We start from the raw sequence: 17693 nt of genomic DNA, 5'->3' as shown, positions 1-17693 counted from the left end.
GACTTACTGCTTCACAAAATTCTATCCCCTAGTATGGACCCTCAAGCTTTTTGGAGACCATTTTGAGGTTAACACTGTGAACATCAAATATAATCACTGTAACAAAGTACTGGCCCTCAGGAACTCTGTCAGTATGACAAATGTTTATTTTACAGTTACTGCTTCTCTAGCTGTAGCTCCTCTCTCACTACATCGTATTTTAGGTTCTAGAAGTTCCATCTTTCTGGTGCTTCTAATCTGTTTTTCTAAACTTGTTTAAAGAATCAGCATATAAATTTTCCACATTATTTTGGTTTCAAGGTAGATGCATACTTTCCTGCAGTCTAAAATAAGTTTCTTTCTTTCTTTTTTGATGGGGGACAGGGTAAAAGGAAGAGAGATGGGCTTGATATCTTGTTAATTTATAGGGTAGCTTCAGAGTTACTGGGTATTTCCTGATGGATAAGATTGTTAAAGGAATACATACCAAGAGATGGCCAGGTTATCATACTGAGAACAGCAGTTAACACTTCCAGCTCAGAACAAAACAAATACAGTAATTTGCTAAAAGTTGTTAGGCATTTGGTATTTTATGAACATAAATATGTTATATACTTTACAAAGTAATATTAATTAAAGGTACATAGTCTATGAAATTATTTTTAACAAAAATTTCACTAGCTAAAATTTCTTAAGATTTCGCTTAGCAAATATTATACATTTGTTAGAGTACCTGATACTTTTTAAAATATCAAGTAATACAGGACAAGGTGTTATAAAGCAAGACACATAGCCAGGAAGTATTTTATTTTTTTTCTGCTTCATGTAACATTGTTCAGGACCACAAGATTTTAAAGGTCTCTTTTGAGCAACTTTTGACTTAGAAACACCACTTAAAAATATTTATTGATGCTATAAATATTACTGCTTTTCTACATACTGACAATTTTAATAAATGTCCTATCCCTTAAATCTTTTGCTCCTTTGGTCGGAAAGATAAACAGAAACTTTTAATGCTTAGATATTAAAAAATGGTTTTTAAAAACACCCAAACAAACCAAATGTACATCAACAAATGTTAAAATTAGTTTTAGTTGTTATTAAGAATTCTGAACAAGGATACACTGAAGCATATATGAGATTTAAAAAATTATATACAATTTAAAAAACAAATTTAAATTTACAAATAAAAAGATTAATGGCCAATTAAAGAAAGTTTAAGCATCAAATTTAAAATATCTTAATTTTTCAACTATTCAGAAATATATTTTGTGAATAAGAATTCTTTCATAAATATATATGTATAAACAGATATATATCTACAGGATCTGCAATGTAGGAGAAAACTCTTCAAAGAAAAAAACTGCACTTGTAGATTATCAGAATTTCATCATCTTTACCCTTTAAGTGAAGTACAATTCCCATTCCAGGTGGTTTTGGCACAAGTTTTAAGGAGACTATTGACACAATCTTAAAAACACATTGCTTTTATATTTTATTTACTGGAATATGAAGAATCAAACAGAATTTATAATTCTGACAAAAAAAAAAAATCCAGATAATTGCAATTATTTAAATACAAAAAAAAATTGTTTTTAAAAACACCTTAAACCTGTCTTTACATCTGAAACATGTATAATTTTACCAACAACAGGTTTTCTTCAATTTCTTCAGCAAGAATTCCCAGCCTTCACGCAAATGTAACATTGTCTTTTTCTACTCATCTATGACTTAGATTACACTCCAGTATATAAGGACAAAAAATAAATGTATAATAAAAAGATTGGATAAATCAGGAGGGGCTTTTTGGTCTTGAATTCTTCACCCACTAACAATGAAGCAGCACTGTAGGCAGCCCAAAACACACCAAACAGCTTTAAAAAACAAACAAAAAAGACAAAGAGCAGCATATTAGCAAGTCAATTAACATTTTGCACATTATAGAGTAAAAATAATACTTACAATATTGTTTAAAACAACCCTGACAACCAATTGTGGTAAACAGTAAAACTCATTGAGAATGTTTAAAACTTTGTAAGGTTAGTCCTTGCTCTGCTCCTTGACTTCTGCAAGTGAAGTGTTTTGTTATCAAACTTGTCTATAATCAAAAGAATCACGCAGAGTGCCTATCAAAAAGAAAATCCTGGAATTCACTCGAGTTATGATGAATCAGAATTTCTAAAAAAAATGGTCTAGTGTCCCCCTGGTGATCTAAGATAAGGCAACTTTTTTGGAAGAGCTATTATTGGGCCAAATTGCTGAAAGAAATTTGCTGAAAGAAAACTAATAGACATTTACACAGAATAAATTTTTTCCTTTTCTTCTAATAAGAAAGCAGATTAATGAAAAATTTTACACAATGTTTACTAAGTATCACACCATTTTCCCAGGAATAGATGGAAGTATAGGGTTAAATAAAAAAGAGAGAAAAACCATAACATTTTGGTCAGGAGTTTAATTAAAATATACTGTGGTTTTTTAATTATACACATACCTAATTTTAAATGACTTCCACTGGAAATTTATGTAGTACTTATTGACATAGTTACTGAAGCCATTTTACAGATTAAAAAGAAAGAAATACTTCAAGAGTTTAAATCAGGGAATGTACTGTGTGATAGAAGCAGACCTGGCACAGAGCAGGGTTTCTTCTCTGTACTATTGACATTTTTGGGATGGATAATTGCTGTAGGAACCTGTACTATGAATTGTAGGATGTTTAGCATATCCCACACCCCAACTTGTGACACCCAAAAATGTCTCCAGATATTGCTAAATGTCCTTGGAAGGAAAATCATCGTCAGGTGAGAACCACTGGTACAAAGGTAAAAAATAAATATTGGCAGACTGATTGAAAATATATTTCAGATGGTCCAACTTTCTACTGTGCTTTTTAAACTAAACTAAAAACAGAAAGAAAAAAAAACACATAAAAATTCTAAGGCTACAGAAAAGTACAGAAAAATACATGAAATAATATTAGGGTCAAATTGCATTTGTGTGTCATGCTTCAATTTATTTTGTAAATAAATGGTTAACAATTGGCAAGAGTTACAGAGATTTAATTTTTTAAAAATGAGTGGTTGTAGAATAAATTGTATTTTAATGCTAAAGTGACAAGAGCTCTGCAATGTATTCCTAAACAAAACTTAGATTGAAGCAAGAAACAGCTCGCTACACACAGAAGATTAAGTGATTAGGAAAAATAAATTAGCAAAGAAAAATGTGAAGTTTAAAAACAATTTTATCCTAAATTTTTAAAGAAATAAATAAGAGTTTCCATTTTATAACAATACATTTGTATGTGGCATAAAGAATATTAAGGACCAATTTTCAGTTGAACTTGATGACTAAAAATGACCAGAGGATAGTTTTAGCAATTTTGGGCGTAGTCTCAGCAATATTCAAACATGCCTTAACGCAAGTTAAAAACAAACAAACAAACAAACAAACAACGAACCCAGAATGAGGAAAGTGATTCTGAATGATTCAGTGAAGCGGTACGTTCACTAAGGCTAGATAATTAAATGCCAGCATGGGGCTAGCTCCAACATTGCAAGACTTAAAATAAGTGCTAGTAATACCAATTAAAACAAATCTTAGGATTAGAAGAAAGATCTCATTGGTCTCTAAAGTGTTCAAACAGTTAAAATATACAAAGATGTCCTCAAAATATTCTTTTGTAGTATTTGTAATAACAGCTACCACTTGTGTGCCTCGTCTATGTCAATCACCATATTAGGCATTACATATACTTTAAAATCTTCATAACAAACCCTAAAAAGTAGTTAACATTCCGATTTTGCAGAGGAGGGTAAGAAAAGGTATCTCCCTAAGGCAGACAGCAAGTATGTGGCATAACCAGGATGTGACTTCAGCATTGATTGATTGCAAAATCCACATTCTACTCAATACCCAATGCTTGTACAATATAGTGTCAGTATTAGGATGTAGTTATCCAATTCTAAATGAAGTAATTTCTGTTATACTGGAATTAGTAATAAACTTTAAATAAAACCAAATGGCATAAAAATTAAGTGGCATTACTTAAAAAACAAATACTTTAGTGTGGCAGTTCTGAAAGTGGTGGTCTTAAAAAGTTTTAGTTTCCATAAAGAAAAATATATTCACTGTGTAATATACATACATGTGCTAAAGCAGTCATTTATTTCCCAAAGTTGTTCAAAATTAATAAATGTCAAATTTTAAATTGTATTACCACTGATTTTTAATACTAAATATTATCAGTAAATGTTTAAAATGGGTATATATGTTAACGTAAACTAACATAACCTAATGTCCTTACCTCTGCAATATAGAAAAAACAATTTTTTTAAGGAAGATATTTTTTCAATTTTTTTATTGTTGTTCCATTACAGTTGTCCTATTTTTGCCCCGTAGTTCTCCCCTGCCCCTCTACCCCCACCCCTGTCCCACAGTCAATCCCCACCCTGTTGTCCATGTTCATGAGCCATTTATAAACTAGTTCCGTGAGAAAAACCAATTTATTAGAACCATGTCTATCATATTTGATAAGGAGGTTGCTATTCAAAAAGGAGTACCAGTTATTAAATAAATGTCCAGTGAACTTCTAAATAAGTATTTCCCACAAAATCTAAGTCATATAAACTCGTATTATAAGCACAAAGAAGAAAAATTCAACATTGAAAAATATTTCAAGGCCTGATTTGCTCTTTGTTCTTTATTCCCCTTCCCCAGACATACATTATAATTTCTGATAATTTAAAGGGGGAAATAAAAGAAATACCACAGGCAAAATCAATAAGTAAGACCATTGTTCCAAAATAATACTAAGTTATTTGATAAAGGGTTATAGATTACAATATTCTTAGCCAGAGAACAATTTTGTTATTTGAAAATAGTTAACTATTTCTTATTATAAACACCACTTACTTTTATAAGTGTAGACACCAGTTCAAATGATCCAACCACCAAAAGTATAGGGGCTATTACAATGAGAGGAAGTAATGAATATCCTATAACTCCAAGAACTTGGCCATAGGCAACCTGTGAATTTTCAAATTCTTAAATAAATATCACGGAAATCAAGATACTCACTTAAATCACTGATAAACATTATATATTCTTTGTTTTATTTACATAAATGAGAATTAAGAAAAAATCACATTATCATACCCGTATTTCAAATTACCATATACTGTGCTGTATTTTTTCCTATGCATATATTAGCTATAATAAAGTTTCATTTGTAAACCAGGTAGAGAGATTAACAACAATAATTAACAATAAAACAGAACGATTATAACAGTACTATATTGTAATAAATTATGTGAATGTGGTCTCTCTCTCTCTCTCATAACTGCTCTCATATCCTAGTATCCTAAGTGACTAACAGCAGTATATACAGAGTGGATACTAAACAAAGGGATGAATCCATTCCCTGCATTGGGTGACAAAAGATTTCATCATACTATTCAGAATGGCATGCAATTTAAATCTTATGAATTGTTTATTTCTGGAATTTTCCATTTAATATTTCTGGGCGGCAGTTGATCCCAGGTAATGGACTGTGAAAGTGAAACGGCAAATAAAGAAGGAACTATGGTACTTAAAAAAATGTAAAACAACACTAACTTCTCATTAACATTTTTGTTTTGTAAAATAATTTTTAAAACATTTATTACTTTACATTAAAGTAAATTTGGTTTATTTTTTAGTTTTAAATGAATAAATACATATTTTAAATTTTTAATTTATAACATGGCAAATATTGATAAATATAACCTACATAAATTTCTTTGGGGACCTGAGATCAAAAAGTTTGAAAATTGCTGTAACAGAATAAATTGCTTCCCTAAAATGATGTAAATTACTTATGAGTGTAATGGGATCTTCTCTTTTCACTTAATTTCTACTGACATTACTGCGTATGAACAATACAAGTATGTTGATCCTCTTAAAGGAAGTAGCATAACTTAAAAGCAATTCTAAGACAAAAAACAGTTCTGATGAATATAGCCGCTGATGGTATCTGCAGTTTCAAAAATAAAGCTTACAATAAAAAACAAAGGCTATTTTTGAAATAAACCACTTACTTCTCCACCAAGAACTCTGGCCAGTAAGAAAATTGTTAGTGAACCAAATATCCATATAGTTATAATCCATGATACCACCTAAGGGGAAAAAATTCATGCAATTAATATCTTTGTACCAAATAAGTTGTTAAGTTCCTAAAACTCAATTCTCTTGCCATATAAGATATTTTGGTATACTCAATTTCAGGTCATAGAGTTTTTGTTTGGGTTCCCAGGTATCTTTCCAAAAACTTATTAAGACTATAGTATGGTAATTTTACATACAAATTGAAAATTTAGTAATGATCAGTTGCTTAAGGTAACCTCAGGATTTCAATAATTATGATAAAATATTACTGTAAAAAGAGAACAAAATGTTTACTCCCAACTCCCTGGTTTACACCATCCTACAAGGAAAATTCATCCCTGAAACAAGCTACCAATCTTCTCAGGAAGTCTTTAAAGTTTATACTAATTACACATTTATCCAAGTAATAGAATAAAAGACATTTTAGACAATTTTAACTCCTGAGACAGAATAATGATACATGCATATATCTTCAACTCTGTCTACTTGGACAGTCTCGAAATAGTGATATTCCAGCAGCTACATAAGCATACTTATTGTCCATGTTTTGGTTTCTAAATATCATTCCCTAAAAAAAAAAAAAAAAGGAACTTGAATTCCTTAAGAGAAATGGTTGGTTCCAGGGATGAGGCAGATAAAAATACAAGATAGGCCCAGAACACTATGTGGAATTAGAAGGAAAGTGCTCAAAAAAGGACAGGAGCCCTGGCTGGTGTGGCTCAGCAGACAGAGTGTCAGCCTGGAACAAAAGGGTCACTGGTTGGATTCCCAGTCAGGACATATGACTGGGTTTCCAGGCCAGGTCCCCCAGTTGGGGGCACGTAAGAGGCAACCACACATTGACGTCTCTCTCCCTTCCCTTCCCCCTTCTCTAAAAATAAATTTAAAAAATAAAAAATAAAATAAGGGATAGGAGTGCATTGAAGTAGCTTCCAGGGCTAAAGCTGAAACAAGCTAAGGATAAGGGAGTGACTTGAGTATGCTGAGTTTGGATGATAAAGATAAAGCCCCTGATATTAGAACAAAGTGTTATATAAAAACAAGTACTGATGGAATCCTTATCACCATTTATAAAATGTTTATTTTAAAAAACAGAACTAAAAATGAATAAAAGGTAAGAACATGATTATGAGTTTTCAACTCTTCACCACTTGGGGAAATCAGAAAGAGCATAGGCAGCCCTTTTGTCACATCTGGTCAGATGGGATTAGTTCCTTCCATTTACCCCAGTCACTTATACAAATATTAATACTTTCTGTGTGAATGATGACGTCGTAAAATTTGGAAAGCATGAATCTAGAGTACTGCCCACATACTTAATTAAGACTAGTTCTAGGGATGAATGAGTGAGAAATAATGGGTAGAGGTAAAGCATTTCTCGAATATAATGTAGTACTATAGTTAGTATTTGGTTATTTTAATTTTAAAACTCTTAAATATTTAGAATTTATATAAAGTAACATATACTTACCCTAAACTGTCCATATAATGATATCATGGAAAAGAAAAGAACAACAGCCAGTGGACCCCAAAAGTCAGGGTTGTCTCTCACCACTTGTCTGTTAAAACCCAGTGATGGCATTGGCATCAAAACACATCGGATTTTGTAGTAAATATCCTTTAGATCAATATCCAATTCTTCCCTGTAATTGTAAAATAAAAATGCTTAAAAGGCACACAAAACGTCTGAATATTGTTATATTTAAACTTAAGTTCTATTATACCACTAGGTATAGTCTCTGTAGGTCAAAACATTTGCATTTGAAGTACTGTATTTCATTGATTTCAAGGTGTACATTTTCAACATCCATATTTCACTGATTAAAAGGTGTACATTTTCAATATTTCAACATCTCTAAAGCTGGGATGAATCTCACAATTGCTGGTGTCTTACAATTGCCGTCAGCCTGAAGTGAAGCCAAGTGCTTCTAAGATCTGCCTTTCCTTTTGCCAGTCTCCTAAAGGCACTACTGATTTGGAACTTTAAATAAAATTCTCTGCTTGAGACATGTTTGGGCCATACGGATTAACTCAGACTGCAATCCTATATGAGAACAGGTGTAGGTTTTACATTCTCAGCAAAGTTTTCTTCCAACACCTCACCCACTGCCAAATTGAGACAAATAACTGAATCTCCACAGCAATAGCTATAGACCCAGGTAAGCCCTAACGGGCGTGCGTGCGTGCGTGCGTGCGTGCGTGTGTGTGTGTGTGTGTGTGTGAGAGAGAGAGAGAGAGAGAGAGAGAGAAAGGGAGAATTATGATTCCTTTAAGTTTTGCAATTTAACGGGTTAAAAATATTCTCCCATCCAAGTACTAACCAGGCCTGACTATGCTTAGCTTCTGAGATCAGATAAGATTGGGTACATTCAGGATGGTATTGTCATAAACTTAATAAAATAAATAAATAAAAGCTGGAAAGCACTCGAGGGGGAAAAAAGAATGCTGCAAAATAAGCCATCTTAACATTTACAGTATAAATTGGAAGATTAAAAAAAAAATTCATTGTTTTTCCAATTACTAGTAAAACTGAGAACAGCTAAAACTTTTGACCAAAATGGTTAAGATTTTCTATACTTATTTTCAAATAACAATGAAAGAATATAGCCAACCCTCAGACTAGCTCTAAAAACCAAAAAATACATATTATTTTTACATACAAGAGTGGCTTGTTATCTTCAGGATCATCATCTTCAACTTCCAAAAGCCAGCCATATCCTCTTTGTCTCAGAAATGTAGTAGCTGTAGATTCTTTGATAAAATCTCCACCAAGGTTTAATTTGACATCTGGGGCTGCTATTGAACCACTGAGTTCTTAGGAGAAAAGAGGACAAAACTATAAACCAATGTAAAATGTGTGAATCTTAACTAATGTAAGCATAAATTCTACTAAGATAATTATCACTTGAAGAGCTGCTATTGTATGCAATCTTCATATTTTAAAATTATAGATATCTAAGTACCATCTTTTATTTTACAACAAGAAAATGAATGATGGGAGAGGTAAAGACACATGAGAGGTCTCACAGCTAATTAGCTGGACTGGCACCAAAATCTAGACTTTTAACAATAGCTTAAATTTTTTTTCAATGCTTAAGTTTATTTATTTTTATTTTTTTTTAAAGGTTTTATTTATTTATTTTTAGAGAGAGAGGAAGGGGCAGAGAATGAGAGGAAGAGAAACATTAGTATTCAAGAGATACGTCAGTTGGCTACCTCACCCTCAACCAAGGATCTGGCCCAAACCCAGGTTCGTGCCCTGACCAGGAATCCAACCAGCAACCTTTTGGTTTGTAGGCCAGTGCTCAATCCACTGAGCCACACCAGCCAGTGCTATTTAATTTATTAACTTTTAAATTAAATTTATTGGGGTCCCATATTATATGATTCTAAAAAGGTTTTATAAGGGAGTTTATTCAACTAGAGATAAAATGCAAGTATTTTTGAATTCACTGTCCTTTCCTACTTAAAGTTTAAAAATAGTCGCATTAGATGCTATCATTGAATCAAAGTAATTTTGAGATAACATTTTACTTCTTTGTCTTAATCTCAGTTGAAAATGCACTGAAATTTAACTAAAATTCCATTGTACCACTAGGTACGAGGAATGCTTTTCTTGATTTAACAGGAGGAAGATCTAGGTCAGGAAGTCATTAGTACAGCAGTGACATTAAAGATTTTGGAATTATGAGGCAGGAAAGGACCTTAACAACTGTTTCCTGGCCTGTAGAAAGTACTACACTACACTTCTTAATCTAAACAAAAAAAGGATATATAAATTATAATCCTAAGGAATGCTGTAATGAAGAATTGTATGTGTTTAGCAGTTGGTCATAGCACGGGTGCCAAAACATCAAAAAGGCACCTTCAAGGACTTCCAGCCAAGATGGAGACCTAGACTGACACGCTCCATCTCCCTCCACAACTAAGGACTACGACTACCGCAAAACCAGAAATAACCAGAAGTTCCAGAAAATAAAGCTACATGGAAGTCCAACGTATAAAGTTATAAACAAGTGGTGCTCATCCAGAGGGGTGGGAGGGGCGAAGCTGGGGCGGACAGGTCAAGCTGTGCTGTTCGTGGTGGCAGCAGGGATGGTGGTGGGACGGCGGTAAGCAAAGACACCAGTATTTAAGGGGAGGCAAGAAGCGCCAGGGGAGCACCCCCGGCTGCAGTCCAGACCCGTCAGCTCGCAATTCCAACGCTGGGGAAGGCAGACCCCCATTGCCACGGACTGTGAGGCCCAGAGGGTGTGGGGATGGAGGAGGAGGCTCCCGGTCTCTCAGTGGAGAGGGAACGGCAGAAATCCATCTTGGACCCCCGCCCCCACACAAAGCACCACAGTGTGGTGAGAAGGGTCACCTGGTAGTGATGAGTGCACGGGGCTCTGTCCCCTATAGTGTAGGAGGTGTGACAGCCTGCCCAGGAAGCAAAAAACTGCCAGGATGGCAGGGATAATGATAGCGATCCCAATCACGCAGCTGACCAGAAAGCAAATATATGAATTAACGAATAAACAGATGGATAACCTTTCTGAGGCTCAGTTCAGGGCTTACAGAAATAACAGTGGGACTTAATCAAGATGGGGAAGGAATGAAGACTGGTCCTGCTAAAATGACTGAAAACACATAAGAAACAAGTGGTGAGGAAAGAAAAACCAGGGATCAAATCAACAAATTGGAATATAGAGAGGGAACAAACAGTCAACCAGTGCAGAAAGAGAAAACAAAAAGTGAGGAAAACGGGGAGAGGCTCAGACACCTCTGGGACAACTTTAAGAGAGCGAACATCTGATTTATAGGGTTGCCAGAAGGTGAAGAAGAACTAGAAATTGAAATATTATGTGAAAAAATAATGAAGCAGAATTTCCCTAACTTGGGGAAGGAAATAGACTTATGGGTCCAGGAAGCACAGAGAGTTCCAGAAAAACTGGACCCAGGGAGAAACACTCCAAGACACATTATAATCAAACTGTCAAAAATTAAGGCTAATGAGAGAATCTTAAATGCAGCAAGAGAGAAGAAGAGAATTAAGTACAAAGGGGTCCCAGTTAGACAATCAGCTGATTTCTCAAAAGGAGCCTCTGCAGGCAAGAAAGGACTGGCAAGAAATATTCAAAGTAATGAAAATCAAAAACCTACAACCATGATTACTACTCTATCCAGCGAAGCTGTCATTCAGAATAGAAGGGCAGAGAAAGTGCTTCCAGGACAAAGTAAAACTGAAGGAGTTCATCAGATCCAAACCACTGTTATATGAGATGTTAAAGGGACTTGTTTAGAAGGAGGATCAAAACTATGAACATTAAAATGAAAACTGTTATAACAACAACCAACAACAGAAGCTAGGGAATCAAAACAAAGGCAAACTAAGTAGGCAACGAGAGGGGAAAAAGAATTATAGGTATGGGGAACGTATAGGGGGAGGTCAGTGGGGAAGGGGAAGGGGAGAAAGGGAGGGAGATGATGCAGGAATTAAGAAGCACAGTAGGAGGGGGAGGAGTAGACAGGAAGATATTGAGAAGAACTATATGCACAACCAATGGGCATGGACTAATGAGGGGGGACAACTGGAGGGAGTGGTGGTCACTAGTTGGAGGGGAGCAGAGGGAAAAGAAATTGGGACAACTGTAACAATATAAGAAATAAAACATATTTTAAAAAAAAAAGTGCACCTTCGGCTTATAATTTAGTAGCATTTTCCATGCCATGCAAAGTGGAAAAATATTGTGGACATATATGTACAGATTTCAGTGACAGCAGTTTGACACATCCCCCAGTACAAAGGCACTATCACTGTGGGAATAGATAAGCCCAAATATTGGTGGTTAGCCTAACATGTTAGGAAGCTACCAAGAATAATGTCAAAAAACAAGAAAAAAAGATTCCAAATCACTCCAGGAGCACAGCTGTCTTAAGTAAAACAGAATAAGAACCAGCTAGCTTGATTGTCATCTCTATGATATGTATCCAGAATTAAAAAACACTAATTTTAAATTAATTCTTTCTTATTGCACTATGTAAAATATTCTTGTCATTTTCTAAGTAAGAAAATGTAAAGATAATAAATATGTGAATTTAAGAGGAAATAATCTTTGAAAAATATCTATCGTAAAGGGAAATCTTAAAAATGTTTTCATTGGCCCCAGCCGGGAAGGTCAGTTGGTTAGCGTTGTCCTGATACACCAAGGTTGTGGGGCTTGATCCAGGGCAGGGCACATACAGGAAGTAACAAATGAATGTACAAATAAGTGGAACAATAAATTCATGCCTCTCTCTCTGACCAATAAAAATAATTTTTAAAAAAATGTTTCCACTGGTGTTTGGGTTCAGAGTGAGGAAGAATATCATTAAGTTTCAAGTTTTATTGAAAGCCACCTGGGAAAACTGCAGAACAAAATTTAACAGCAATTTTCTCTCCTTTTCAATTTAAGTGTATGCATGGGTGAGAGATCCTTTCTCTGAATTTTCTGTTCAGCCTGAGAACTTCACTTTGAAAGATAAGAAAGAACTCAGTCAAGTGCTGTATGACAGTATATTCAGGAGATTTACTGATCTGCCCCTAGACAAGTTCCAGATTTCTGTGAAAGGAAAGTATCCCACAATGAATAATGAACATTTTGTTGGCACTTGCCAACTTCTATATATGTGAAGCTTTTTCTTATTTAACATGCAATAGAAGCGAAGACAAAATCATCTCATTCATCTGAAAATAAAATCCATGTGAGCTTAAATCCAAAACAGACCCAAGTATTTGTGCAGCAAAACAAAAGAAGCACATGTTTCACAGTGAAGGGGTAAATTCCGTTATTCCATTTTAATTATAAAAACATTTTAATGCATATATGGGCCAATGAAAAATATCAAGAAACCAATACAAGGACATAATAGTTTTATAATTATTAGACATATATTGTAGTTTGCTTGATCATAACACTGCATAAAAATTTTTTTAAACCCTTGTATAAAACTGTCTTATATTTTTATTCATATTGTTTTGATTTATGGTTATAGTTGCCTTACTATTCAATAATGTCAGTAAGTTTTCATAATGTACATGATGTTAATTAAAATCAACAAAATCTCCTGAACCTTACCTTTAGGAAAATTAAATTCCATTTTTGGATAAACCAGTTATTTAACAGAAATTTCTTTTATTTGAATAATTAAGTCTTTTAAATTATCTTGAAGTAATTAGAGCTTCCCAGGAAGTTGCAAAAATAGTACAGAGGTTACATGTACCCTTCACCCAGTTTCCCCCAAGGTACTGTCTTATGTAACTATCAAAAACTGGGACACTGACAGACCCTCAAATTTTACCATTTTTACATGTAGTTATTTGCATGTGTGTATATTTCTATGCAATTTTATCACATTTATACATTTGGGCAATGTCTTATGAGTTTAAATTTTATAAATACATTAACTACCTTAACTACCTTTTCTTTACCAGAAGTCATTTTCAATTTTCAAATAGGGAAGAAAAGCTATTCTTGCACCCATTAAATGCCATGTATCAAGCTTTACTAGCAAATTGTATGGAAGATATTTGTGATATTACCTACATGGATATAATTTTTTAAAAATCAAGTAGGAAATTTTTTCAAAAGTAAAAACTAAAGGTTCCTCTATCTATACTACTAACTTGTATTAGAGGTGATATCCTTTCTAGGGAGGGGAAACCTCATACTAGACGATTGGTCACATTAACAAATAAAAAATATTATCATTTTCTCAAAAGAGCAGTGACAATAATTATTGGATTATGTCTACAACTTACTGATCACAATAATGTACTATGAGTTGTAGATACTATTCCAGCTAAAATTAAATTACTCCTCTTCTGATCTTTCATAACATTCTAAATCAGTGCATATCAAGGTTTTTTTTTTTTTTAAGACTTTATTTACTTATTTTTATAAAGAGGAGAAGGGAGAGAAACATCAATGTGTGGTTGCCTCTTGCTTGCCCCCATGTGCCCTGACTGGAATCAAACCAGCCACTCTTTGGTTCACAGGCCAGCGCTCCATCCACACCAGCCAGGGAGCATCTCAAGCTTTAATGTGCACATGAATCACCAAAGGATCTTGTTAAAATGCAAATTATGCTTAAGGCAGACTCTGCATTACTAAGTGCCCAGGTAAAGCCAATGCTGATGGTCTGTGGACACAATCCAGGGAAAGAATTACTATCTGTCTGATACAAAACTAAATCCACGCCCACTGGTGTGGCTCAGTGGATTGAGCATCGGCCTGCAAGCCAAAAAGGTTGCTGGTTTGATTCCCAGGGGTTCGATTCCCAGTCAGGGCATGTGCCTCGACTGCTGGCCAGGTCCCCAGTTGGTGTGCGTGAGAGGCAACCACACATTGATGTTTCTCTCCCTCTCTGCCTCCCTCCCTTCCTCTCTCTCTAAAAATAAATCAATAAAATCTTAAAAGTAAAATAAAATAAATAAAATAAATAACCTAACCATGGGGCCAGCAGCAGCATCATTGCTAACATGTACTGAGCACTTAACTTGGCCAAATACAGTAGTAACTGGTCTGCATTTGCAAAATATTTGAACACTTGGGTATTATTATTCCCATTTTGTATATCAGAAAAATGAGGTTAAGAGAAATTAAGTAACTTGCTCAATATCATATAGACAGCAATTGGTAAAGCCAGGATGCAAACCCAAGACTTTTTAACACTATACTTCAAATACACTATTCTGTTTATGAAAACATAAGAAAGAGGCATCACGGTTTAGTGGAAAGAAATTTGAGGAAACAGAACACTCTATTTCAATTCTAGATCTTTCATGCGAATGTTACGGAACTCAGCAGGATCTGTATAAAGACCAACCAAGACATCTGCTTAAAACACTCTGAAATTTAAGTTGTATAAAGTTATACAGATGAAGGTGTTATTATGTATCTCTATATCCTTGGCTATACAAGGAATCTATATATATCCTTCAAGGCTATATGGAGAAGTCTGAATAGACCTTATGGATTTCACTTATTCCAGGTTTCCTGGTTTAGTATATAGACAATGGGTTAGCTCATTGTATTATTTTGTCAGATTTCTTATGTGTATTTAAGAAAGGTAACTCCTGGGGGAAAGGGAGGATATGAAAAACATACACACTGATAAGAGACATTTAAACAAACATCAGGTTCTGATACTCAATGACAGACTTATTTTTAAGCCTGGGAAACTGAGGTTGATATTCATCCCTAAGCAGTACGCTACCAAATGTAGGTGAAACAAATCGAAATATTTTGGGTTGCTTTACTTTGCCAAATATTCCTAAGAGTATAAAAGAAATGGGGATGAGGAGTTGGTGGGCTGGGTGAAAACAGTGAAGGGAGGGATTAAGAAGTACAAATTACTAGTTACAAAACAGTCACGGGGATGTAAAGTACAGCACAGGAAATATAGTCCATAATACTGTAATAACTCTGTATGGCGCCAGGTGGGACTGGAGATATGGGGTGGGGAACACTTTGTAAAGTGCATGACTGTCTAACCACTATGCAGTACACCTGAAACTAATGTAAAATAATACTCAATGTAAACTGTAATTTTTAAAAATGTATCCGTTGTGTTCTCTGATAAAAATTTTATTTTACATTTTAAATTATAACCAAAACTACAGTACTATTTATTAAACAATATCAACCAAAAAGGAAATAAGGTGGGGGGCAGCTATACAAAATGATACACTATGAAACCGGATTTCTGTGGAAACACTACATTCTTCGCTACACTGAAATGTCTTACAGCTAAGTATAATTTATTTCTTCCTGTTACAGTAAGCCTGGCCCCTGGAAAGTCACCGGTTTACGAAGTGTAATAAACCTAAAATTTGAAAATGACTAGCAGAGAAAGATTCCTGTGTCAACGAGTCTGGTAAGGAACAGAGAAAAGGAGGAAAAGAGCACTTCCTGTGCTGTAGAGAAATCCCTGCAGCACAACTGCTTCGTCAAAACAGTTGCTACGAGGAAACCTGTGGAAGCTGTTGCGAACACCTGGCTGGATCACAAGAAGTACAGTTACAGCCGGTCTGCTTCTCCGAATATTAGGTCAACTACGAAAAAACAGGAGGGAAACTGGAACGGAGGCAAGATATCAAATTCCATGTTTGCGGCGCCGAATCCAATCCCAGCAAAAACTACAGACTGGTAAATAACAGCATTGCTCTCCTTCCTCATCCTCATCTCGGACACCTACCCTGACCAATCTAACCATTGCTTTTCTGAAAACAGCAAGTCATTTCATAAAAAAATGTTTTCGGGTTCCGTGGGTCCACTTGAGGCGGCCAAATCACCCAGAAAAACCTGTCCCGGACAAAGCGGGGGAGGCCGGGACGACCGAGGCTGGGAAAGTTCCCCACGCCCCCGCCTCGGCCACTGGGGCCCTCTCCCAAGGCCTCGCAGGCGCAGTCAGCTGCCTGCCGTCCCCACCCGGCCACAGCTGCCTCGGCACCAGAGAGACCCCGCCGCGTAGGGCCCGGCGTCCTCCGGGGTGATGGGCCATTCGGGGTCTCAGTCTCACCTTCTGCATCTGCTGAGGAGACAAAGGTGAAGTCCCCGTTAGTGGGGGAATACGCCGGGGGCGGGCCGGGCGGCTGCATCTCTCGGCCGCTCAGAGCCGGCGGCGGCGGAAGAGGCTGCGGCTGGGCCCAGGCCCCAAGGCGGCCGCGACGCCGACCCGCAACCGCGCCCTACGGTGCTGGCCGAGAACCGGCAGGTGCAGGCTGGTGCAACGCCCGTGACGAGCGCAGCGGGCTGCGGGGCCGCCCCTGAGACTGCCCCACCAAAGTCCCCACGGTGGCGACCGTCCCAGCACCACGACGCCGGCGCCCTGACAGGGCCATAACAGTGACAGCACTGCTCGGATTGGCTCTTTGTAATGTGCTCTCCCATTGGCTCCCGGAGAAAGGTTCTGATTGGGTCTCCCCGCTGTTGATTCCGGAAGTTTACCCAGGACCGGAAGTTTACCTCTGATCGTGGACTATTCTGGCTTCCTCCTCCCTCTTGGTTGGTTTTGTTTCCTTAAGTCTCATGTAGTCTGGCTTTTATTTTTACCTAGTTTCCCCGTTTTTGTTAACTGGGTGGATTAAAGAATTTTAGAGCTCGTAACGTTTCTAGAGGTCAGCCCGGTTTAGGATCCTAAGATTTTGTTAGGGGATGGGCAAAGGCAAATGAAAATGGCATGAAATTTCCTGTCTTTGTAAAATAGCTTTTTCTTTATTTAGCGTTAATAGGATTGCTGTAGACTATGACTGTTTCCTAGAGATCCTATAAAGTTAGTCCAGCCAGTTGCTTGCTTGTGTGTGTGCGCGCGCGCTGTTCCTTGGGGGAAATGAGGTCTTTGCTGCTTCCTAGTCAGCGATTTTGCTTACATGATTTTATTTAGAGGCTCATTTTCTAGGAATTGCCCCTGGGTCACAGTAGGTCATTGTTCAGTAAGAGTCAGGCCATAGCTATTTATGCCAGGGAGGCTTTCATTCTGTGTTGAAGGATTTGTGTTTGGGTTCAGGAGTACTTTCAAATCTATTCCACTTCAGCCCTGATTGCTTC

General features: G+C 36.2%; 1 protein-coding gene across 1 annotated transcript; it reads right to left on the bottom strand.

Annotated features, from left to right (window-relative positions):
* Positions 1-1450: 1450 nt before the first annotated feature.
* Positions 1451-17004, bottom strand: YIPF4 (Yip1 domain family member 4). Its single transcript, XM_090281118.1, has 6 exons — positions 16666-17004; positions 8784-8937; positions 7595-7766; positions 6057-6134; positions 4894-5007; positions 1451-1853 (listed from the first exon to the last, which is right to left on the bottom strand). The coding sequence occupies exons 1-6, from the start codon at positions 16742-16744 to the stop codon at positions 1716-1718; spliced, it is 735 nt and encodes a 244-aa protein (XP_090137244.1). The 5' UTR covers positions 16745-17004; the 3' UTR covers positions 1451-1715.
* Between the last annotated feature and the right edge of the window lie 689 nt (positions 17005-17693).

This window comes from Furipterus horrens, unplaced genomic scaffold, assembly GCF_987537825.1.
Source record: "Furipterus horrens unplaced genomic scaffold, mFurHor1.1.pri manual_scaffold_6, whole genome shotgun sequence".
NCBI lineage: Eukaryota > Metazoa > Chordata > Mammalia > Chiroptera > Furipteridae > Furipterus > Furipterus horrens.
Note: the sequence above shows the minus strand (reverse complement) of the source record. Positions and strands in the feature narration are given on the sequence as shown.

Coding starts and splice junctions, on each gene's coding strand:
- YIPF4 (XM_090281118.1), bottom strand. CDS start 16,744: ATGCAGCCGCCCGGCCCGCCCCCGGCGTATTCCCCCACTAACGGGGAC. Junction 8,938..16,665: donor CTCCTCAGCAGATGCAGAAG/GTGAGACTGAGA, acceptor TTTTCTCCTAAG/AACTCAGTGGTTCAATAGCA. Junction 7,767..8,783: donor GAAGATAACAAGCCACTCTT/GTATGTAAAAAT, acceptor TTACAATTACAG/GGAAGAATTGGATATTGATC.